At 37.4% G+C, this 23922-nt stretch overlaps 1 protein-coding gene across 2 annotated transcripts in view; it reads left to right on the top strand.

The window, feature by feature from the left end:
* Nucleotides 1-23922, top strand: part of CWF19L2 (CWF19 like cell cycle control factor 2) — a 149261-nt gene that overhangs the window by 61083 nt on the left and 64256 nt on the right. For both annotated transcript variants that reach the window (XM_019811233.3, XM_003992324.5), the window contains exons 9-10: nucleotides 5549-5645; nucleotides 7226-7318. In XM_019811233.3, the coding sequence (XP_019666792.2) occupies nucleotides 5549-5645; nucleotides 7226-7318 (190 nt within the window). The remainder of the gene's footprint in view (nucleotides 1-5548; nucleotides 5646-7225; nucleotides 7319-23922) is intronic.

Genomic DNA, 23922 nt, shown 5'->3' with positions numbered 1-23922 from the left:
CTCACATGAATGCAGTGTCTCTACTGCTCTTCCTAATTGGTTTTTAAAATGTAGACTGAAGGAATTTGAGAGGAACAAAAACATTTTCCTTTCTAATGGTGCTTTACCTAATATTTCTAATGGTGCTAAAATATTTTAGGTTTCTTAGTCTGAGCACCAGGGTGTTTTTTCTTTCTGTGAGAAGAAATGGTTCTTCCAGAATTTCTGCAGATATTAATGTCTTTTTTTCAAAAAATTCACATGCTGTCTCCTGAAAGATTTGCTTTTTTTTTTTTTCCAAAAGGGAATTTGCTATTTAGAAATAATTGCTTGTTAGGTCAAGTTTTGATTTGAAGATCTGTTTATATATTTTGCTGTTACCCACTCAGAATGTATGTTGAAAATGCAAGTTGATTTCAGTAGAGTCTGATGAAATGTGCTAATTCAGGAAAACTAGAAATATCATAGATACATCCTTGATATGTGAGATTCTGACAGGGTTTTTAGCTTGAAAGGTTTTTTTTTTTTTTCAACGTTTATTTATTTTTGGGACAGAGAGAGACAGAGCATGAACGGGGGAGGGGCAGAGAGAGACACAGAATCGGAAACAGGCTCCAGGCTCTGAGCCATCAGCCCAGAGCCCGACGTGGGGCTCCAACTCATGGACCGCGAGATCGTGACCTGGCTGAAGTCGGACGCTTAACCGACTGCGCCACCCAGGCGCCCCTAGCTTGAAAGTTTTTAAAATCACTCCTCTTTGAGGGTTTTGAAAAACAACTATTGAAGTATAATTGACATGTAATAAACTGCACATAGAAATTTACAATCTGGTAAGTTTAGAAGTATGTATGTTCTCACAAAACCATCATCCCCCAGGGTTTTCTGGTACCCTTTTATATTTCTCTCCCACCTCTCCCCACACCCTTACAAACCCCCTAGATTTCACTCATCTGCTTTCTTTAATTATAGACTAGTTTGCATTTTCTGGAGTTTTATGTAAGTGGGATCATATGTTATGTACTCTTTTTTTGTCTGGCTTTCACTGTGCATAATTATTTTGAGCTTTATCCATGTTGTTGCAGTAATTCATTCCTTTTTATTGATGGGTGGGTAGTTTTCCATTGGTAGATAAAACAATTTTTTCATTCACCTGTTGGTGAACATATAGAATGTTTCCAGTTTTTAGCTATTGTACATAATGCTTCTTGGAATATTCATGTACAGAACTTTGTGTGGATGTATGCTTCCTTTTCTCTTGGGTAAATACCTAGGAGAGGAATGGCTAGATCATGTGGTAATTATATCTTTAAATTTTAAGAAACTGCCAAATGGTTTACCCATTGATTGTATCATTTTACATAGATTTGAGATCATTGATTTGAGATCTTTCTTTTCTAATATAAGCATTTAGAGCTATAACTTCTCCCTAAGTAATGCTTTACTAGCATTCTATAAATTCTGATTTGTTATGTATATGTATGTATGTGTGTGTGTATATGTATATGTATATACATATACACATGTTTATTTTTGAGAGACAGAGCGTGAGTGGGGGAAGGGGCAGAGAGAGAGAGGGAGGGAGACACAGAATCCAAAGCAGGCTTCAGGCTCCGAGTTGTCAGCACAGAGGCCAATATGGGGTTCTAGCTCATAAACCATTAGATCATGACCTGAGGTGAAGTCCGGCGTTTAACCAACAGAGCCACCCAGACGCCCTGTTATGTTTATATTTTTATTCGGTTTGCAGTACTTTTTAATTTCTCTTTGATTTTGTTATTGACCATGGGTTATTTCCAGATATGCTATTTAGTTTCAACATAGTTGAGGATTTCTCAGAGATCTTTGTTAATGATTTCTAATTTAATTTCATTGGGGTTAGAGAACACAGTTTGTATGACTTAAATCCCTTTAAATTTATTGAGACTTGCTTTATGGCTCAGAATATGATCTATCTTGGTAAATGTTGGCATGCACAGGAAAGAATGTGTATTCTCTTACGTGGTAGGGTATTCTCTGAATTTCCATTAGGTCGTGGTAGTGATAGTATTATTCAAGTCTTCCATATTCTTGAAGAATATATTAAGTACTGGGAGTGGGGTCTTAAAATCTGCAACTGTAATTGTAAAATTAGTCTCTTTCTCTTTGCAATTCTGTCAGTTTTTGCTTTGTGTATTTTGAAGCTGTCTTACATTAGGGATTCTTTTGTACTCTTGATGGATTGACCTCTTTTTCATATGAAGTGAAACAGCTTTCTTTGTCCCTGGTAATATTTATTGCTCTGTAATCTAATTTGTTTGATAGTAAAGAAGTCACTTTACCTTTCTTTTGACTAGTGTAAAACATGATATATCTTCCCCTCCCCCCTTTTATATTTGACGTGTTTGTCTTTATGGTATGTTTTTTGTCATTGAGTTTTGCTCTTTTATCTGACAATTTTGCCTTTTAACTCACATGTTTAGACCATTTATATATGTGATATAAAGGTTTAAGTCTAATTTTGCTCTTTGTTTTCTACTTGTCCTATGTGTTCTTTGTTCCCTTTTTCCTCTTTATGTGACTTATTTTAATTAAAAAAAATTTTTTTAATGTTTATTTTTGAGAGAGAGAGACAGAGACAGAGACAGAGACAGAGACAGAGACCCAGCCTGAACGGGGGAGGGGCAGAAAGAGAGGGAAACAGAATCCTTAGCAGGCAGGCTCCAGGCTCTGAGCTGTCAGCACAGAGCCCAGCGGGGGGCTTGAACTCACAAACTGGGAGATCATGACATGAGCTGAAGTCAGCAGCTTAACTGACTAAGCCACCCAGATGCCCCTTTATGTGTTTTATTTTAGATTACATATTTTTATGATTTTGTTTCATTTCTCTTGTTATAATTTTTTTGGTATTTTGTGGGGTTTTTTGTTTGTTTTTAGATTTGATAGTATACATTTTTAACTTCTCCAACTTCATTATGCCATTCCTGTATGGCATAAGAACTTTACAATAGTTTATTTACATTTATCCCCTCCAGTCTTTTATTGTTGTCATACATTTTACTTATCTTTGTCATAAACCTCTCATATATTGTTATTATTTTTGTTTAAATAATTATTTTACAGAGACTTATGTAATAAGAGAAAGTATTCTTCATTTACCCTTGTAGGCATCATTCTTTGAGTTAATCCATACTACAGTCTGGTATAATTTTCCTTCTGCCTGAAGGCTTTTCTTTAACATTCTTTCAACTCTGTCTGAAAGAGTTTTCATTTCAATTTGTTTTTGAAAGATACCTTCACTTGGTATAGAATTTTTGGTTGATAATTTAAAGTACTTTGGAAATGTTGCTGCTCTTTTCTTGCTTGGATTGTTTTTGATGAGAGATCTGCTGTCACACTACTTTTTTTCTGTGTGCCTAAGTGTGTCTCTCTTTTATCCCCCCCTGTGGCTGCTTTAACATTGTTCTCTTTATTACAAGTTTTGAACAATTTGATTATGATGTCCCTGGGAATAGGGTTTTTTTTTAATGTAGTGTTTTTTTTTTTTGTTTTTTTTTTTTTTGTTTGTTTGTTTTTGTGCTTGGGATTCCCTGAAATTTTTAGTTCTCTAAGCAGCTTTTCAGGTGTTTGGAAAATTTGGCCTTTGTTTCTTCTGTCTCCCATTTCTTTTGGGGACTCCAATGGCCTAAGTAGTCAGGTTTAAGGTTATCCCATAGTTCTCTGATGCTCTTTTTATTTTTTAAAATTCTTTTTTTTCTGTATGTTTCATTTTGCATAGTTTTTAATGTTTATTTATTATATTAAATTTTTTTTAATGTTTATTTATTTTTGAGAGAAACAGATACAGAATGCAAGTGGGTTAGGGGCAGAGCGAGAGGGAGACACAGAATCCGAAGCAGGCTCCAGGCTCTGAGCTGTCAGCACAGAGCCCGACGCAGGGCTGGAACTCACGAGCTGTGAGATCATGACCTGAGCCGAAATTGGACGCTTAACTGACTGAGCCACCCAGGCACCCCTGTTTGTTTATTTTTGATAGAGACAGAGAATCCCAAGCAGGCTCTGCGCTGACAGCGCAGGGACATGGGTCCCGAACTCAGCAACTGCGAGATCATGACCTGAGTCGAGATCAAGAGTCGCCCAACTGACTGAGCCACCTAGGCCCCCCTAGTTTCTAATATTTTAAGTTCACTACTTTTTCCTTGGCAGTTTAATCTCCTGTGAATCCTATCTAGTGTGTGTGTTTTTTTTTTTTAATCTGAGACACCAGTGTTCAACTGTAGAAATTGACTTCTGATCTATTTTATGTCTTACTTGTTTGTAACGTTTCAAACAAATGGAATGCAGTTACAATAATAACTTTTAATGTTCTTATCTGCTTTTCCTTACATCTGAGTCAGTTCTGGGTTTATTTTGATTGATAGCTATTTCTCCTAATTGTAGGTCTTATTTTTCTACATCTTGGCACGTCTGCTATCTTTGGTTACTAGATGCTATGAATTTTACTGTGTTGAGCATGGGATATTTTTGCATTCCTGTAACTAATTCTTGATGTTTGCCCTGGGGGAACATGGTTAAGTTGATTGGAAACTCTTTGCTCCTGTAGACTTTTGCTTTTAACATTGGTTCATTGGGCGTAGATCAACATTTAGCCTAGAGCTGCTTATTTCCCAGTAATGACGTGAGACCTTTAATGCTCTCCCTAGTGCTGAGTTGAAGCTTTCCTCGTCTGGCTAGCGAGATCAGGCACTTTTCCCAGAAATGCTGGATGTTGCTCCTCTTCTCTTTGGGATGGGACTTTCTCCGGCCACGGGCAGTTTCTTGCTAAATACTCAAGGGGAACTCTTTAGTTTTGTGCGCTTCTCTCACACTGCAGCTTTCTTCTGTCTGGCTGTCTTTGAGTTTTGGAATCTTAGCTGTGTCTCCTTCACTGAGGAGTCAGTCCTTCAGGCTCGGCCTGCATCCCTTCCCCGTACCGCAGTAGGGAAGTAAGCTGGGACAACTTTTTATGTGCCAGGAATCTAACCTTGGCTGGAAATTTCTCTGGTCTTCAGCGAGTCTAGGTTTGGCCCATGACCTTAGTCATAAACTAGTATTTGTTGTCTAATTCAGTAATTTCGCATTTATGTTGCAAAAAGAACACATGCTCATTGTTTTCATTCTTTGCAGTTAAGCATGCCATTTCCTGTTTAGTTTCTTAGACTATCAGTAATTTATCACACCCAGCTGTGTAGAACTATGGCCTGATTGTAGTGTTTTAATTTTCTCTTGTTTGTTTACTTTTTAGAATGAGTATGGGAATATTAGATAGTAAAGAATAGTTCACATAGTATTTATCTCATTCTTACTGGGACTTTGGTCAGTTATTATAACTGCCTGATTGTGGTATTGTGACATAGAGCCTTAAACTGGTGATTTTTGGTGGAATATTGAACCTTTGTTTTTTGTCTTGTTTATATTTTAAGGTTTTAGAATCATGATCTCTTGATGCTGAATATTTTGTTGAGGTCAATTAAAATCACATTTATGAGTCCTGATGTTGTTAGTTGCAGTGTCCCTCTGTTTCTTATGCTCTTAATCTGTCCTGTTCAAACAGAGGCAGTCTTGAAGATGATTCCATCCACATTTTGAGTGTTGATGAGAAGAACAAACTGGGAGCCAAGATTATCAAGGCAGAGATGATGGGAAATATGGTATGTCTTCTGTGGTGTTTCTAGGAGAATAGGAGTTAACTGTTTAACTTCTTACCAGTAATTTTGGAAGTTTCTTCACAATGTTGGCTGTAGCCAACTGCTGCTTACTGATTCTTTTAACAAAATTCTTGAACATTCCTAAATCCTGTACTGCCCACTTCTAAAAAAATTGTCTACTTTTTCTGTCAGATCTCTGAAGTCTGAGATCCCAGGGTATGACATGTTTTTTAAAATTTCTACTTTGCAATTCTAGCATAGCATATTTGAGGGAAATAAAGATGTCATTGTCTTCTTTCCCTTGTTTTGTCACATATTATTGAGAGCATGTATTGCTTTCTTAAATTCCTTTACTTAGGTACCTAACAAATGAGCTCCTAAAAAAAGATAGCTGTTTCATGTAGGCATATTTTAATGTAGTACGTTTGTGCCTGGTAAGTGTTTGATGCATTGTATAGATTAGCTCATTTAATTTCCATAATAATGTTATGCTGTAAGACTGATTGACCTGAGAACTGAATAGAAAATATGGATGATTTGGTGCGAGCTACACCTATCTCTATTTATCATTGCTGTATTTTAGTATCACATTTCTGATAATACTAATACGTGTGACATCATACATGGCAGAATAGCAAATCCAGACAGCTTTGCATGGTGTGACAGAATAGATTTCCTCCTGGTCATATGTATGTACTGATCTCAATACCAAATATAAGTGATCCCTAAGTAGGCTTCCGTTTTGTTGTACTGCCAGTATGACCCTGTTTGGTAGCATAAAAGTTGCCAAACAAGATGCTTCTATTTTTATTAGTTTGTGTGTCTGTTAAAAGGCGTATCTTGCACATGCTGCACTTTCTCATTGAATCTGGTTCTTGGTAACACTGAACTGCAGCTCAACCCTGAAGTTTGGTAAGAGAGACAACCCGCCAGGATATAATAGCAGGAAAATAAAGTTTGAGTTTTGAAAGCACAAAGGAATTAGTTCACACTAGTGAAAGAGAGGCCACCAAGTTAGGAGGTTAATTTATGTTGAAAGAATTGTTCCTTTGGTCACGGAGCCACTGCAGTGGAGAACACTGTTCTTTGCCTGTTCATATGCTCCTCTTTGTTTATTTCTTTACATGTCACTTGTTTTCTATACATTTCTGTAAACTTCCTAGAGTAAAAATGAGATACGTTCAGAGTTCTTATTAAAATTACTTAACAATAAAGAAGGTAATATGTTAAATCTTATTATGGCTTTCTTGTTACAGTAATTGAAATTTTGAGTACTGGATGGTGATAATATCCGAGGAATTATAAAAATGTCATTCTTGAGGTTGTTTTCCCCATATCCCGGTCTCTCCCCTAGAATATATGTCCTTGTAATTGTTTACTCTCAAATCATAAACGAATGCTACGGGCATTTGAGACATATGTAACTGAGATGAATTCATTAAAAAGCAGTCCCCTGAATTTAGGTTTACTGCTGCATGAGTGTTCACTCTGCTCTTTTCCCTTCTGCGTATACATTTGAAGTATTCTTCACTGAGGAATTAAGCTATATATGACACTCATTGTTCTTGTCTTTCCCTCTGAAGGAATTAGCGGAACAACTTAAAGCTCAACTTGCAAAGGCAAATGAATTCAAAGAAACTGTAACACAGACGTCATCCAAAAACCCTGGGGTGGAGGTGAGTTAACGGAAGTTTGTTTGTATACTACTACTACTGGGCAGTGCTGATATTTTAATGCAGGGTGTTTCTATATCTGTGTTACTGTGTTTATACGTGCGTTTGCTTGTTTGTTTACTTGTTTTAAAAATGGATTTTCATATGTATTCTCTTATGCTCCACCAGTGCGTCCCAGGGGAAAAGAGAGAGACCCGGTTTTATTTTGGACTGTGCCATTTACTGACTGTTTGACTTCATAGAAATCACACTGTCCTTAAATTCTTGTCTTAAAGAGTGAGAGACTTAAATTTGGTGTCTGTTTCACATAAAACAAATTATTTTGTTCCAGGATTCGTTCCTCCATCTATTAGTGAGCAAAACAGATAGAAGCGGCTGCCTGCATGGAGTTTCATTTGGGTAGGGAGGAACAGTAAAGAACAAAAGTAATAAATAGTGTAGCATGTTACAGAGTGATACATCCTATGGCAGGCTAGAGGGGATCTTGAGTGCCCAGTGTTGGTGGCTTTGGGTGCACAGGCTAGTTATTATTGAAAAAGTGACCTTGATGCAGAGACTTGCTGTGGAACAGCATATCTGTGTATCTGAGTGAAGAGCACTCTGGGCATGAGGAGTGGAGGATGTAAGGTTCCAAAGATGGGAACATGTCTTATGTGTGGGAGGAATAGCATGGGGCCCAGTGTCGCCAGAGTGGAATGAATGAATGGAAGGGAGGCAGGTGGAATATCCAGGTTAGAGAGGCTGTGGGAGGCTAGACCACGTGAGGCTTGAAAGTCAGGGTCAGGGAGTGGGTTTTATTCTGGGTGAGATGGCATTGGAGGGTTTTCTGTAGAAGATATATTTTGATGAGACTGTCCTGGCTTCCTTGCTAAGGGTGCATTGAAAGTCAGGGTCAGGGAGTGGGTTTTATTCTGGGTGAGACGGCTTTGGAGGGTTTTCTGTAGAAGATATATTTTGATGAGACTGTCCTGGCTTCCTTGCTAAGGGTGCATTGAAGGATCATAAGGGCAGAAGCTAAGGAGATGGTTAGAAGTGGTTAGGTTTTTATATGCATAAATATTTCCTGTGTGTTTTATGAAAGGAGAGCAGACAGGACTTTTTTGATGGTTTGGATGGGTTGGGGGATGTAGGAGATACGGAGGGGAGGCAAAGTCACTTCAAAGTTTTTAGGCTGAGCAGCTGGAAGAATACAGCAGCCATTCTTGGGAGTGTAGAAACAGGAGGAGTGTATTTGGGGGCGGAGGGTTCAAGTTCTTTTGTAGATATTTGGCGTTTGGGTATCTTTTAGATTTGGGGCTGGAGGAGATGTCAGGTAGGGAGGGGGATGTTGGGAATTTAGGGAAGCCTGAGCTGGAGGTGGAAACTGGGGAGCTCTTAACATAGAGATGGTATTAAATCCTGATGCTGCTTGAAATCAGCCCAGGAGTAAAAGTAGATAGAAAAAGTTAAAGGGCTGAATTGGGTATATTACAGTGTTGAGAGGATTATAATTAGGTTTATAAGTGATTTTAAAGAACTGTTCTCAAGGATTAACTTATGTCATTTTAATGTCAGTGTGTGAGATGAGAATGTACAAAGTCAAGTTCCATAGAATTGTCTTCAAGCTAACATTATTGATGATTTAGATAATAGTATATAGAGAGAGTATGTTTGTGAAATTGGCTGTTTTTACTACTATGTGCCAGCTCATGTTTTAAAAGATATTTTTTAATATTTATTTATTTATTTTTGAGAAAGAGAGAACTTGCCAGGGAGGGGCAGAGAGAGAGGGAGAGAGAAATCCCAAGCAGGCTCCACACTGTCAGCGCAGAGCCCGATGCGGGACTGGAACTCATGAACCATGAGGTCATGACCTGAGCTGAAACCAAGAGTCAGACACTTAACCAACGAAGCCACCCAGGTGCCTCGCTAGCTCATGTTTTAAAAAAGTGGTTAAGTTAGAATTCCTTACACAGATTAGGGAGGTTGACTTCTCACGTGGTTTCTTTGTGCCAACCATATTATGTACTGATCTTCCCACAGTGTGGCCTTCCACAGAATAGCCCCCTTTTCCAGCCTCACCTCCAAGGCTCTCTTATCCCTAACATGCGTGTCTCTTTGACATTTACATGTGCTCTTAATTATCCATGCCAGATCCTACCCTCTTGAGTGCTGTCCACTTTTCACTTTGTCTTTACCTCCTTCTTGAAGTGTCTTTTCTCAGCTTCTCAAAAAGTTGTAACCTATTCTTGTTTTGAAACTTTAAAGACCCTTAAAGTATTCTCTGTGGAATCTATCTTTTGAAATGGTATATATTTGTATTCTTGTCATCACCCTGTAATCTACGCGTTTCTTTCCTGACACTTGTCACTTTATATGAAAGGGTTCTAACTCTGTGGCTGGACTTCCAGGGATTCTTGAAATTGAAAGCAATTCAACTGAAAAAACTGAAGCAGATCTTCTTTGGAATAACGTTTTTTCCTGCTGTTTTAAGCATATCATACAGTGACTGACAGACTATATCTCATCCCTTGAGCACACACTTTATAATATTACTGATGTCCATGATTTTTAGCTCCTCCTAGCTTTTGAGCAGTGGCCCTCATAACCCAGTGGAATAGGATTCAAAGTTGTATTCAGAGTTGTACACAAAGTTGTATTTCCACTTCTAAACTCTTTTGAATCCCAAGCTATATGAATAGCCATAAAGCTTCATATAGAAAAAGATTTTTATTCCAAGGATTCTTTGAACACAGAGAAAAAGGTTCATCTTCTCTGCAGAGATGATGGACTTGTGATTTTGTTCAAGCTTTACCCGGCGTATGTGTGGAACAGACTTCTGCCCATAGCTCTGCAGGGATTCTCTGCTGCCAGTAGTCAGTGGATTCTCTCAGGGCCAGGGCCTTGACTTCTATGCCCTGTTTTAGTGTAGTTTTGTTAGGAATGACAGTAGAATGCAAAGTTGTTTACTACCTCACAGGAATTTCCTGACTTTTTAGAGGAAAATCCTGAAACACTTCTGATAAAAATTTTGCTTTTTGAGAGAAAAAATTCCATTCATAGAACAGTTGAACAGGGAAGAAAACTTTTCTTTTCATTTTTCTTTTCTCTTCTTTTGTTTTCTCTTTTCTTTCTTTTCTCTTTCCTTTTCTTTCTTTCTTTCTTTCTTTCTTTCTTTCTTTCTTTCTTTCTTTCTTTCTCTCTCTCTCTCTCTCTTTCTCTTTCTCTTTCTCTTTCTCTTTCTCTTTCTCTTTCTCTTTCTCTTAAGGATAGGGAGAGAATAAACACAGCATGCATGAGCAAGAGAGGGGCAGAGAGAGGGAGAGAGAGAGAATCCCAAGCAGGATCCAAGATCCGTGCTGTCAGCACAAAGCCCAATGTAGGGCTCAATCTCACAAACTCTGAGATCATGACCTGAACTGAAATCAAGAGTTGGATGTTCAAATGACTGAGTCACCCAGGAGCCCCAGGAGGAAAGCTTTCATTGCATGGTTTGTTTGTTAGAAATGTTAGGCTGTATGAACAAGGTGAATATCTTGATTCAGCAATCTATGAGTATTATTTTGCCTTTAGTGAAAAACCATCAGCACTTGTAATTATTAGTTTGCTTATTTCTCTTCCCTGTTAGAGGGTGAACTATTCATTATTTAGGACAAGGACTGTTTCATTTCATATCTAGTGCCTTGGGTAGTACATGGCTGTAGACAGCCAAGAAGTGCTTGAAATATTTGTTGTATGAATGTCTTTGATTTATTTTATCACTTAGAGTTTTCTGTTGTAAATCTTGAAAATGATCCCTGAATTTCAAAATTCTCTGGTCTGGCCTTCCTCTGAGTATAGCTTGCTTAGTGAGACAATAACCCAGCTGCACAGTATCTCCATGTAACTTATGCTTTACACTAAGTGATGGATTTTGGAAGACCACCAGTTCTCTATCAGGACAGATTGAATGCTAATTTTTTAATATAATAGATCCGAATCTGCCTTTCTAGAACTTCTACCTGTTAATAATCCTTCAGTGGAATCACATTATGGACACATTTAATCTAAGGGAATTCAGCTTTCCAGGTTTTGTTTTTTTTTTTACACAGTAGTTCACGAAATTCAGCTCCCCATTTATGACACATAATGAAATCGTCATTGTGTGATGGTGCAGCGACTTTACAGTTTTATAGTTTGTTTACACAACTGGCAAAAAAGAGAAATACATTGTAATAGTCTCTGGGCAGCTGTGTGGGGAGGGTTTCATAGACATTCTCTTGAAAGAAATTGAGGAATTAATGGAAGGCCTAAGAGGGCGGTCGAGAAACATTAAGTAATAAATAATTGAAGAAACCAATAAATTCATCTGTGGCATTTTGTACATAAAGTCAGGCACGTGACTGGTGATTTAAAATATTTCCAAGAGTAGTTTGGCCATAGTTGGCCTTAACACTGTCTTTTGACTCTGATTCTTTAGTATGTTGTGAGTCTATTATTACAACTGCTGGGATTCCTAGAATGTGTGTGTGTGTGTGTGTGTGTGTGTGTACACACACCTAGACTGTGTTTCTGTGTATTAGCATCCCAGTCTTTACACCTGATCCTCACAGGCGTAGTTAACAAAATTAATTACAGGATTAAAATAAGTATTTTGCCTTTCTTTCTTTCTTTCTTTCTTTCTTTTTCTTTCTTTCTTTCTTTCTTTCTTTCTTTCTTTCTAAGAGCGAGTACTTTAGTTGATTTTTTTCAGATTTTGACATGTAACAGATAAGAGAACATAGGGAATATTTTACTAGCAGTGTTAACAAGTGTGATTTAAAATATCTGCATAAAACTTTATTCCCAAAACATGGCATCCACTCTTGTTCCAAATACCCATGGAATATTTACAAAAATTAATTTTACTTAGGCAAAATGTTGATAAAGCCCCAAAGTAGAAGGTTTATAACTAAGCTTTTATTTTCTAACCACAATGCAATAAAGTTGGGATTTAACAACTATGTATTTTTTCCTTAAATAGATAAAAATTTCAAAACCTCATTTTAAACTTCTGGGTTTTTCCATTTCTTTATGTCTTCTTCAATTTCCTTCATAAGCTTTCTATAGTTTTCAGCATACTTTTACATCTTTGGTTAGGTTTATTCCTAGGTATTTTATGCTTCTTGGTGCAATTGTGAATGGGATCAGTTTCTTTATTTGTCTTTCTGTTGCTTCATTATTAGTGTATAAGAATGCACCTGATTTCTGTACATTAATTTTGTATCCTACGACTTTGCTGAATTCATGTATCAGTTCTAACAGACTTTTGGTGGAGTCTATCGGGTTTTCGATGTATAATATCATGTCATCTGCAAAAAGTGAAAGCTTGACTTCATCTTTGCCAATTTTGATGCCTTTGATTTACTTTTGTTGTCTGTTTGTTGATGCTGGCACTTCCAACACTATGTTAAACAACAGCAGTGAGAATGGACATCCCTGTTGTGTTCCTGACCTCAGGGAGAAAGCTCTCAGTTTTTCCCCATTGAGGATGATAATTAGCTGTGGAATTTTCATAAATGGCTTTTATGATGTGTAAGTATGTTCCTTCTATCCTGACTTTCTCGAGGGTTTTTATTAAGAAAGGATGCTGAATTTTGTCACATGCTTTTTCTGCATCGACTGACAGGATCATATGGTTCTTACCTTTTCTTTTATTAATGTGATGTATCAATTGATTGATTTGCGAATGTTGAACCAGCCCTGCAGGCCAGGAATGAATCCCACTTGATCATGGTGAATAATTCTTTTTATATGCTGTTAAATTCGATTTGCTAGTATCTTATTGAGAATTTTTGCATCCATATTCATCAGGGATATTGGCCTGTAGTTCTCTTTTTTTACTGGGTGTCTGTCTGGTTTAGGAATCAAAGTAATGCTGGCTTCATAGAATGAGTCTGGAAGTTTTCCTTCCCTTTCTATTGTTTGGAATAGCTTGAGAAGGATAGGTATTATCTCTGCTTTAAATGTCTGGTAGAATTCCCCTGGGAAGCCATCTGGTCCTGGACTCTTATTTGTTGGGAGATTTTTGATAACTGATTCAATTTCTTTACTGGTTATGGGTCTGTTCAAGCTTTCTATTTCTTCCTGTTTGAGTTTTGGAAGTGTCTGGGTGTTTAGGAAAATTCCTAACCATTTCTTCCAGGTTGTCCAGTTTGTTGGCATATAATTTTTCATAGTATTCCCTGATAATTGCTTGTATTTCTGAGGGATTGGTTGTAATATTACATTTTAATTCATGATTTTATCTATTTGGGTCATCTCCCTTTTCTTTTTGAGAAGTCTGGCTAGAGGTTTATCAATTTTGTTTATTTTTTCAAAAAACCAACTCTTGGTTTCATTTACGGCTCCTTTAGATTCTATATTTATTTCTGCTCTGATCTTTATTATTTTTCTTCTTCTGCTGGGTTTGGGGTGTCTTTGCTGTTCTGCTTCTATTTCCTTTAGGTGTGCTGTTAGATTTGTATTTGGGATTTTTCTTGTTTCTTGAGATAGGCCTGGACTGCAATGTATTTTCCTCTCAGGACTACCTTCACTGCATCCCAAAGCATTTGGATTGCTGTATTTTCATTTTCATTTGTTTCCATATATTTTTAAATTTCTTCTCTAATTGCCTGGTTGACCCATTCATTCTTTAGTAGGGTGTTCTTTAACCTCTATGCTTTTGGAGGTTTTCCAGACTTTTTCCTGTGGTTGATTTCAAGCTTCATCGCATTGTGGTCTGAAAGTATGCATGGTATGATCTTAATTCTTTTATACTTATGAAGGGCTGTTTTGTGACCTAGTATGTGATCTATCTTGGAGAAGGTTCCATGTGCACTTGAGAAGAAAGTATATTCTGTTGCTTTGGGATGCAGAGTTCTAAATATATCTGTCAAGTCCATCTGATCCAGTGTATCATTCAGGGCTCTTGTTTCTTTATTGATCCTGTGTCTAGATGATCTATCCACTGTTGTCAGTAGAGTATTAAAGTCCCCTGCAATTGCCACATTCTTATCAATAAGGTTGCTTACGTTTGTAACTGTTTTATATATTTGGGGGCTCCTGTATTTGGCGCATAGGCATTTATAATTGTTAGCTCTTCCTGATGGATAGGCCCTGTAATTATTATATAATGCCCTTCTTCATCTCTTGTTAAAGTCTTTCGTTTAAAGTCTAGTTTGTCTGATATAAGTATGGCTACTCCAGCTTTCTTTTGAGTTCCAGTAGCATGATAGATAGTTCTCCATCCCCTCACTTTCAATCTGAAGGTGTCCTCAGGTCTAAAATGAGTCTCTTGTAGACAGCAAATAGATGGGTCTTGTTTTTTTATCCACTCTGATACCCTATGTCTGTCTTTTGGTTGGAACATTTAGTCCATTTACATTCAGTGTTATTACGGAAAGATATGGGTTTAGAATCATTGTGATGTCTGTAGGTTTCAGGTCTGTAGTGATGTCTCTGGTACTTTGTCTCACAGGATCCCCCTTAGGATCTCTTGTAGGGCTAGTTTAGTGGTGATGGATTCCTTCAGTTTTTGTTTGTTTGGGAAGACCTTTATCTCTCCTTCTATTCTAAATGACAGACTTGCTGGATAAAGGATTCTAGGCTGCATTTTTTCCCTGTTGAAAACATTCCATGCTCATGGATTGGAAGAATAAATATTGTTAAAATGTCAATACTACCCAAAGCTATGTACACATTCAATGCAATCCCAATCAAAATTGCACCAGCATTCTTCTCGAAGCTAGAGCAAGCAATCCTAAAATTTGTATGTAACCACAAAAGGCCCCGAATAGCCAAAGTAATTTTGAAGAAGACCAAAGCAGGAGGCATCACGATCCCAGACTTTAGCCTCTACCACAAAGCTGTAATCATCAAGACATCATGGTATTGGCACAAAAATAGACACATAGACCAATGGCATAGAACAGAAACCCCAGAACTAGACCCACAAAAGTATGGCCAACTAATCTTTGACAAAGCAGGAAAGAATATCCAATGGAAAAAATACAGTCTCTTTAACAAATGGTGCTGGGAGAACTGAATAGCAACATGCAGAAGGATGAAACTAGACCACTTTCTTAGGCCATTCACAAAAACAAACTCAAAATGGATAAAGGACCTGAATGTGAGACAAGAAACCATAAAAACCCTAGAGGAGAAAGCAGGAAAAGACCTCTCTGACCTCAGCCGCAGCAATTTCTTACTTGACACATCCCCATAGGCAAGGGAATTAAAAGCAAAAATGAACTATTGGGACCTCATGAAGATAAAAAGCTTCTGCACAGCAAAGGAAACAATCAACAACACTACAAGGCAACCAACGGAATGGGAAAAGATATTTGCAAATGACATATCGGACAAAGGGCTAGTATCCAAAATCTATAAAGAGCTCACCAAACTCCACACCCGAAAAACAAATAATCCAGTGAATAAATGGGCAGAAAACATGAATAGACACTTCTCGAAAGAAGTCATCCAGATGGCCAACAGGCACATGAAAAGATGCTCAACATCACTCCTCATCAGGGAAATACAAATCAAAACCACACTCAGATATCACCTCACGCCAGTCAGAGTGGCTAAAATGAACAAAACAGGAGATTATAGATGATGGAGAGGGTGTGGAGAAACGGTAACCCTCTTGCACTGTTGGTGGGAATGCAAACTGGTGTAGCTGCTCTGGAAAACAGTGTGGAGGTTCCTCAGAAAATTAAAAATAGAGCTACCCTATGACCCAGCAGTAGCACTGCTAGGAATTTACCCAAGGGATACAGGAGTCCTGATGCATAGGGGCACTTGTACCCCAATGTTTACAGCAGCACTCTCAACAATAGCCAATATATGGAAAGAGCCTAAATGTCCATCAACTGATGAATGGATAAAGAAGTTGTGGTTTATATACACAATGGAATACTACCTGGCAATGAGAAAGAATGAAATATGGCCTTTTGTAGCAATGTGGATAGAACTGGAGAGTGTTATGCTAAGTGAAATAAGTCCTACAGAGAAGGACAGATTCCATATGTTTTCACTCTTATGTGGATCCTGAGAAACTTAACAGAAGACCATGGGGAGGGGAAGGAAAAAAATGGTTAGAGAGGGAGGGAGCCAAACCATAAGAGACTCTTAAAAACTGAGAACAAACTGAGGGTTGATGGGGGGTGGGAGGGAGGGGTGGGTGGGTGATGGGTATTGAAAAGGGCACCTGTTGGGATGAGCACTGGGTGCTGTATGGAAACCAATTTGACAATAAATTTCATATTAAAAAACAAAACAAAACAAAACCTCTGGGTTATAGGAAGACTAAAAATTGAGTGTATACTTTTTTTATTTTTAAATTTTATTTATTTATTTATTTATTTATTTATTTATTTATTTATTTATTTATTTATTTATGTTTTAATTTACATGCAAGTTAGTTAGCATATAGTGCAGTAATGATTTCAGGAGTAGAATCCAGTCATTCACACCCTATGTATAACACCCAATGCTCATCACAAGTGTCCTCCTTAATGCCCTTTACCCATTTAGCCCATCTCCCCACCTACAACCCCTCTAGTAGCCCTTAGTTTGTTGTCTGTATTTAAGTCTCTCATGTTTTGCCCCCCTCCTTGTTTTTATATTATTTTTGCTTCCCTTCCCTTATGTTCATCTTTTGTATCTTAAATTCAATGTGTAAGTGAAGTCATATGATATTTGTCTTTCTCTGACTACTTTCGCTTAGCGTAATACACTCAAGTTCCATCCTGGTAGTTCCAAAGGCTGCCTTTCATTTTTAAGCAGTGAACTTTGACCTTCATTCAACAAATACCTTTCACTGCCTTCTTTGTAGAAGTCACATGTGTTCTCAGTTTTCTGAATCAAATATTTTAAATCTAAAGTAAACTTTGCGGCCTTGCATTTATTCCACGACTTACCATGTTACATTACCATGGATATACTTTCCTTGGTAGTTTAGCCTTTCCTGCCACAGAACAGGAGCACGGAGAGGTCATATCCCTTTGGTCACTTGGCTGGTTTCCTCCCTAGCCAAGCAAAGTAGGGCAGTGGCTGTACCTCTTTTGTACACACTCCTACCTCTTTTTTTACCCTCTGTAAAGTATCTGTCATTTCTGTGCTCTACATTTAGAAATATCATCCGTGCGTTACTAGAGAGCGTATTTCTTTAAATAAACTATTACTAAAGAGCAAACATTTTAAGCTAAATTAAAGCCAGACAATTTCATAGATGATACATACATACAAACACGTTTTATAGTAACATAGAATCTTATATCTATTCACTCTTCTTACATCTTGCATCAACTTCCTCTTGAAATAGTGTCAGCATTATTTGCTAAATATTTCCTAAATCTGCTGTTTGCTTTTCTTATCACTGCATCAGCTCTTTATGGCTATCAGCCCTTTATCATCATCCTGTGGACCTCTGAGTACTTTTCTCTCCGTTCTCACTGTCTTTGCACAGAGTTTTTCCTTTGCTTAGAATGTCATTCCTCTTTCCCTGTGTTCCCATAGTTACCTCCTATTCATCCTTTACATCTTAACTCAGATACCACATTTTCCTTTGGAAAGCCTTCTCTGTGGAAAGAAATCTTATAAATAAGATCAGTTATACAAATATATTATTACAGCTTTGTTATAAAGGAGAAGTATAGAAATATGGGGATACTGAAGAGGGCCCAGTGCAGTCTGGGCATCCAGAGAATGTTTTGAGGCTGTAGCCATTATTTTTGGTTCTTATCATTAGTTTTGTAACTTTGCCAAAGGAAAAGCTATTTTCTTTATGACTGTGCTCTGTAAGACTACTACTAAGTCACAGAAATAATCTTCACCATGGCTGTTAAGTATTATCCAGCTGGAAGTGATGACCCATAGGCTTCAGTTACTGATTAGGAAACACTCGCTTGAATGACTTGTCGGCCATATTTGTTAACAAGCGCCATCCAGGTAGGTGTTTTGTTTTGTTTAAATGTTTTGTGCAGAGTATTCTCCCAAATGTAGTAACTTAGAGTAACTTGTAATTATTTTGGATAGTTGTGATCATATATGTATCAGATTGAATTTTGGTATGAAGAATTCTTTTGAAGACTCTCTTATATTTTGAACCAAGATCGTACAGAAATTACCGAAGCCATACCTAGTTAGTTGGTTTTCTTGGAGAAGGAGGAATGACCAAGGAACAAGCTCTCCCCTGTACCAGTTCTCCTCTGTTCCCTCAAACGCTCAGTAGTCTGCTGTCGTCAGCGTTTCATTGTTTTTGTGTGTTTTGTTTTGTTTCTGTTGTGTAATTAAATTTAAGGGAAAAATGAAATGCTACTCCATATGGGCAATAGTGCATCCTAAGATTTCTGTGTTCTCTTGAAGGGCTTGATTCTAATACATTGTTTTCGAGATTTTGGCGGGGGCATGGCAATGGAAAGATGATGTCACATACTTATATTGTGGATTTGTAATTTAAAGGTACAATTTTAAGTTAAACAAATCAACCCCAAAGTAAATTTTATCCTTATATGTACTTAAAAATTACTCTATATTCTACTCTTGTAGTATGCATAAGTTAGTTATAAGAAAGTCAAATTTAATGTGGAAAGCCAAAAGGTTTTGTTTTGTTTTAATAATCAAACCATTTTATTGAGGGGCTTCAGGGAAAGGCCAAACAACTGGGAGGATGAGATCCAATGTCCTTGGCCCAGCTGTGATCTCCCCTGCTTTATAGTTCCTGAAAACAAAGTGCACTTTTCAATCTTGTAGTGCATAATAAGTGCGCACGTACCATACTCAGATTCTGAGTACAATAATTATAGTAGACGGTTGCTAATAAAGATTTATGTGGAAGAGAAAATAAAATGAGTTGAGTGGAACTAAACACTAAAAAACAAAAAAAACCTCACTTCAGAGGTTTTTCACAGGCAAAAAAACTTAAAAGAGAAAATAAAAATCATAAAAAAATCATAGAAAAAGTTTATGGTATTTGTTATGTTCCTGTCTGCCCAGAAATACCCAGTGTTTCATCCATGTGAGATTCTCCAAATTAAGTCTAAATAATAAGTGATAAAATATTTTGTTTTAGAAGTCTCTGTCACCTGAGCATTATAAGATATGTGTAATAAATAATTATTACGTTAAGAAAACCACTTTGCTTCTAATTCCTTTAATAATATTTTTTATTTAGGTTCTGTTTCTAAATTTATTTAATTAAATTTCAAGATAGAAGTTTATTTTTCACGACAGCAATATTGATTGATGTGTATAGTATTATAACTGGTGCCATTATTAATAGTAATGGAGGATATTTTTTGAGGACATCCTGTGTGTCAGGACTTGTTTTGATTATTTTATTTATAGAAATTTATTTGATTCTCATTAAAATCCTATGAAGTCATTTATCTTCATTTTCTTTGGATAAATTAAGTGCAGGATGACCTGAGTCTCATTTAAGTTTTTATTTGGTGGCAAGAAATGAGGTTAGGTGTGTGTGCAATTTATAATTATTTAAAGTAAATAATAATTACTTAAAATAATTGCTTTGATGTAAATTGATGAACTGGTGTTTGAAATATAAAAAAAAATCTGATGTTGAAACTGATGTCATATGTGCTGGTTATGCAAACTCTAAACATGGAAATTTAAGTTGCCTAGAAATGCTCACACAGTTAAATAGAAAATTTCTCTATATTTTGTATATGTGCTTTAAAAAGTAAACTATGTTTTCAGGATGCATGGGTCGCTCAGTCAGTTGAGCATCTGACTTTTGATTTCAGCTCAGGTCATGATCCCAGAGTTGTGGGATGGAGCCCCACATCGGGCTCCACACTGAGTGTGAGTCTGCTTAAGATTCTCTCTCTCTCTCTCTCTCTCTCTCTCTCTCTCTCTCTCTGTTTCCCCGTCTGTCCCTCTACCCTGCTCACACTCCTTTCCATCTAAAATAATAAACTAGAAAAAAATAAAAAATAAAGTATATTTTTCTTTATTTTTTTATTGTTAGGTGACTTCTAAGTAAAAGTATAATATGTATTCTTTGTAGAAACATGGAAAATGCAAAAAAACTTAAAAGAGAAAATAAAAATCACACCAAATCCTACCACTTAGTGATTATACACTGATAAATACTTTAAAGTAGTTCCCTCTAGATTTCTTTCCTTCCTTTGTAATGACATGTTAAATATTTTTGTACAATTGGCAAGCAATGCAAAAAACACACAAAAATCTACATTTAAAAAATATTCAATGTTTCCCTTAAGTCTCTATCCATTATAACTGTGTAAACACATGCATAATTTACATAATTGTAATCTCTTTTGGTCTTTTTTTAAAAATTCATTCTGTCAACATTTCTCCATGCTGTACAGTATTTATTATTAAATTAAATTGTAATTAATCAGCAAGCATATTTGGTATCCCCAAAATACAATTTCTAAATTTTATTTTAGAAAAGGAGACTGAAGAAATTCAGAATGACCTATTTCTCTCTGCAAATTTGCCTGCAAAAAAAAAAATCGTTTTTCTCTTAGCAGTTACTCAAAATTTTTGCCATTCTCCCCGAATTCCCTGGTTTATTCTTAGGAGTCACTTTGCTGTGTACCTGACTACAAGGTTGAATGTCTTCAGTGTCTGTCTGTTGTTTTTGTCCCCAGAAAACCAGTCTTTCTGTATCTCTCATCTGGCAGTGGGGACAGTGTTGTCTTTGCCTTTGGGGTAGGTTCCTTCCCAGTGCTCATGGTCTCCGTCCTGTTCCGCCTCTGGAACAGTTCCCACCTTGTCTTGTATGGGATCTTCAGTTTCCCTCTGTTGGCCCCTTTCTCGTTATTGGCAGATGCCCTTCATTCGCTGGGCCTGTGACACGAACAGCTTCCTTTTTTCTTGGCGACTTCACTGTCCTCCTCCCGCAAACCAGCAGGGAAGGGAGGTCTAGGCATAGGAGCATGGGTGAGGGTGCTGATGTGAGAGTGAGGTGGTATGATCTGAAGACGGTGTGTTGTTCTGAACGGCCACACAGTGAGCTAGGAGCGAGGGAGGGGGAAGAAGAGGTTGGGTCATAAACACGGATCAAATCCCTGTTCTCGCCCTGGCTGTATCTCTTCACTTCGTGGTCCCAGTTTTCATCTTTCTGTGGATGATCTGTCACTGGAGCTCTGCACTCTGGGCTGAGCTCTAGACTCGCGTTTTCAGTTGTCTGCCTGACTTGTAAGGATGTACCATGACTTCAGAACCTATAAAACCATCCCCTTTACGGATGGAATTTTCCTTCTCTTAATTGCATGCTCATCCTGCTGTTTTTCTGAGTTTAAGCCACAAAGTCCTTAATTCCTTCTTCTGGCAGTACATTCAGATTTCACCAAGTAATAGCGTTTTACTCCACCTTCCCTCCTGTGCACACCTCACCCTTTTCATTTCTCCTGTCCCTGCCGTAGTTCACTGCCCTGTCGTCTCTTGTTTCGAGTACGGCAGTAGCATCCCAAGTGATCTTCTTGCCATGATTCCTTTGCTTATCACAGTGTCCTTTTGATTGCCACCAGGCTTCATCTCAGTGCAGTTGTGGTACAGTTGAAAGAGCCCTGGGTTTGGGGAGTTAGAACCTCAGGTCATGTTTGACCTTCTTTACTCCTTTAGCCAAGTTAGTTATCTTGAGACAAGGGCATTTGAAATACTTTTGAGAACTTTAAAATGTAATATAGGTACAAAATTTCTCTAAAACATGAATATGCCTTTACTTAGAAATCTTTAAGCAATACTGGATCTCTGCGCTTTGTTGTGGTTGTTTCCTTTACTTCTTAACCCTTTGCCATTTCATCTTTGTTTCCAAAGATGCAGTTCATTTGTACCCAAGAACACATCTGTTTCTCCATCCCGTGTGATCGGGTACCACTTGATTTATACTTTATCTTACTTAATAGTCTAGTGGAGATTTCTATCAACTCCCTGTTTCATCTTTCTCCCCCTCTCCCTGACATTTAATTTATGAATTCCTTAACAGCTGGAACCATGTCTTGTTCATCATATTAGACACATTCACACATTCATGCTGTTGGATCACATCATGACAAAAGTTATTCTGAGTGGTAGGAATTCATTGATCAGATGGAATGGAATGAAATAGAATATTAAAAAAAATGAAAAGTCTGCAATGTTTTTGATTTACTTTTTATGCCACTTATGGCCGTATCTTTTCAGATTGCCCGAAATTTTATCCAAAAGCTGGATAGTATCATAAAATACATTAAGCCAGTAGTCAAAATTTGGCTTGGTTGTTGAGTCCTTAATAAGGTACGCAGGCATTCTCAGGAAGTGTGCAGATTTTCATTTGGGGGAAAGAAATTTTTTGTAATCACAAAACCTATCATTTTTTCAGTTAAAGGAGCATTGCCAACTTACCTTTTCTTTGAAAAAGTGTCCGTGTTTACTAAAGTGTTAGCGTTTACTAAAATTTCATTTTTTAAAAACACTTCTTTTTTTTAAATGTTTACTTGTTTTTGGGAGAGAGAGTGGGAGAGAGGCAGAGAGAGAAGGGGACAGAGGATCTGAAGCAGGTTCTGTGCTGACATCAGAGATTCTGATGTGGGGCTTGAACTCACGAACCGTGAGATCATGAGGTGAGCCGAAGTTGGGTGCCCAACCGACTGAGCTATCTGGGTGCTCCTAAAATGTCCTTTTTACTGACTCATTTTATTAGAGAAATGGAATATTAGAAATAGCACATGATAGAACTAGTAAAGGAATGGAAATGGGATTTTAAAGCCAAAGATTTATATTGGATCCAGAACTTCATCATTTATTTTACATGGTCCTTAGTATCCTTCCTTATAAAATATGGCTCAGTGATAGCCGTGTTACAAGGTTCTTGAAATCACATGAGCTCTATTTTAGAACTTTATAAAATTATATGAATATTAATTTCTTTTTTAAACAATTTTTTTAATGTTTATTTTTGAAAGGGTGACAGAGTATGAGTGGGGGGAGGGATGGAGAGGGAGAAACAGAATCTGAAGCAGGCTCAGGCTCCAAGCTGTCAGCACAGAGTCGGACGTGGGGCTGAGCTGAAGTCAGACACTTAACTGACTGAGTCACCCAGGTGCCCCTATAAATATTAATTTCTATCTGGAAAAGTTGTCTCGGCTTTTTTGTTTTTAAGTTTATTTATTTTGAGAGAGAGTGTGTGAGCAGGGGAGAGGCAGAGAGAGAGGGAGAGAGAAAATCCCGAGCAGGCCCTCAGCTGACAGCACAGAGCCCAACATGGGGCTCAGTGTCATGAAGCATGACATCATGACCTGAGCCAAAATCAAGTGTTGGACACCTAACTGACTGAGTCAGCCAGGCGCCCCATCTTGGTTTGTTTTTAATGAGGAAAAATATAAGGCAGTGTTTAGATTTTTTTGCTATTGTTGATATACTAAATCACATACATTATCCTTAAATTTATCTATTTCATAAGTGTCAGAATAAAGATTTTTTTTCTTACATCTGAAAGAACTCTATCATTTTAGTGTGGAAAGATTCCAGAATGTCAGTCAACGTTAAAAAAAATTTCTCAATCTCCTTTCCTCCTCTCATCCCTCCCCACCCCGGCAAATGCTGAAAGGAACCTGGTTAAAAATACAGCGTAAAGTCATGTGTTTTTTTCCTAGCTG

This window comes from Felis catus, chromosome D1 (genome assembly GCF_018350175.1).
Source record: "Felis catus isolate Fca126 chromosome D1, F.catus_Fca126_mat1.0, whole genome shotgun sequence".
In the NCBI taxonomy this organism is placed as follows: domain Eukaryota; kingdom Metazoa; phylum Chordata; class Mammalia; order Carnivora; family Felidae; genus Felis; species Felis catus.
Note: the sequence above shows the minus strand (reverse complement) of the source record. Positions and strands in the feature narration are given on the sequence as shown.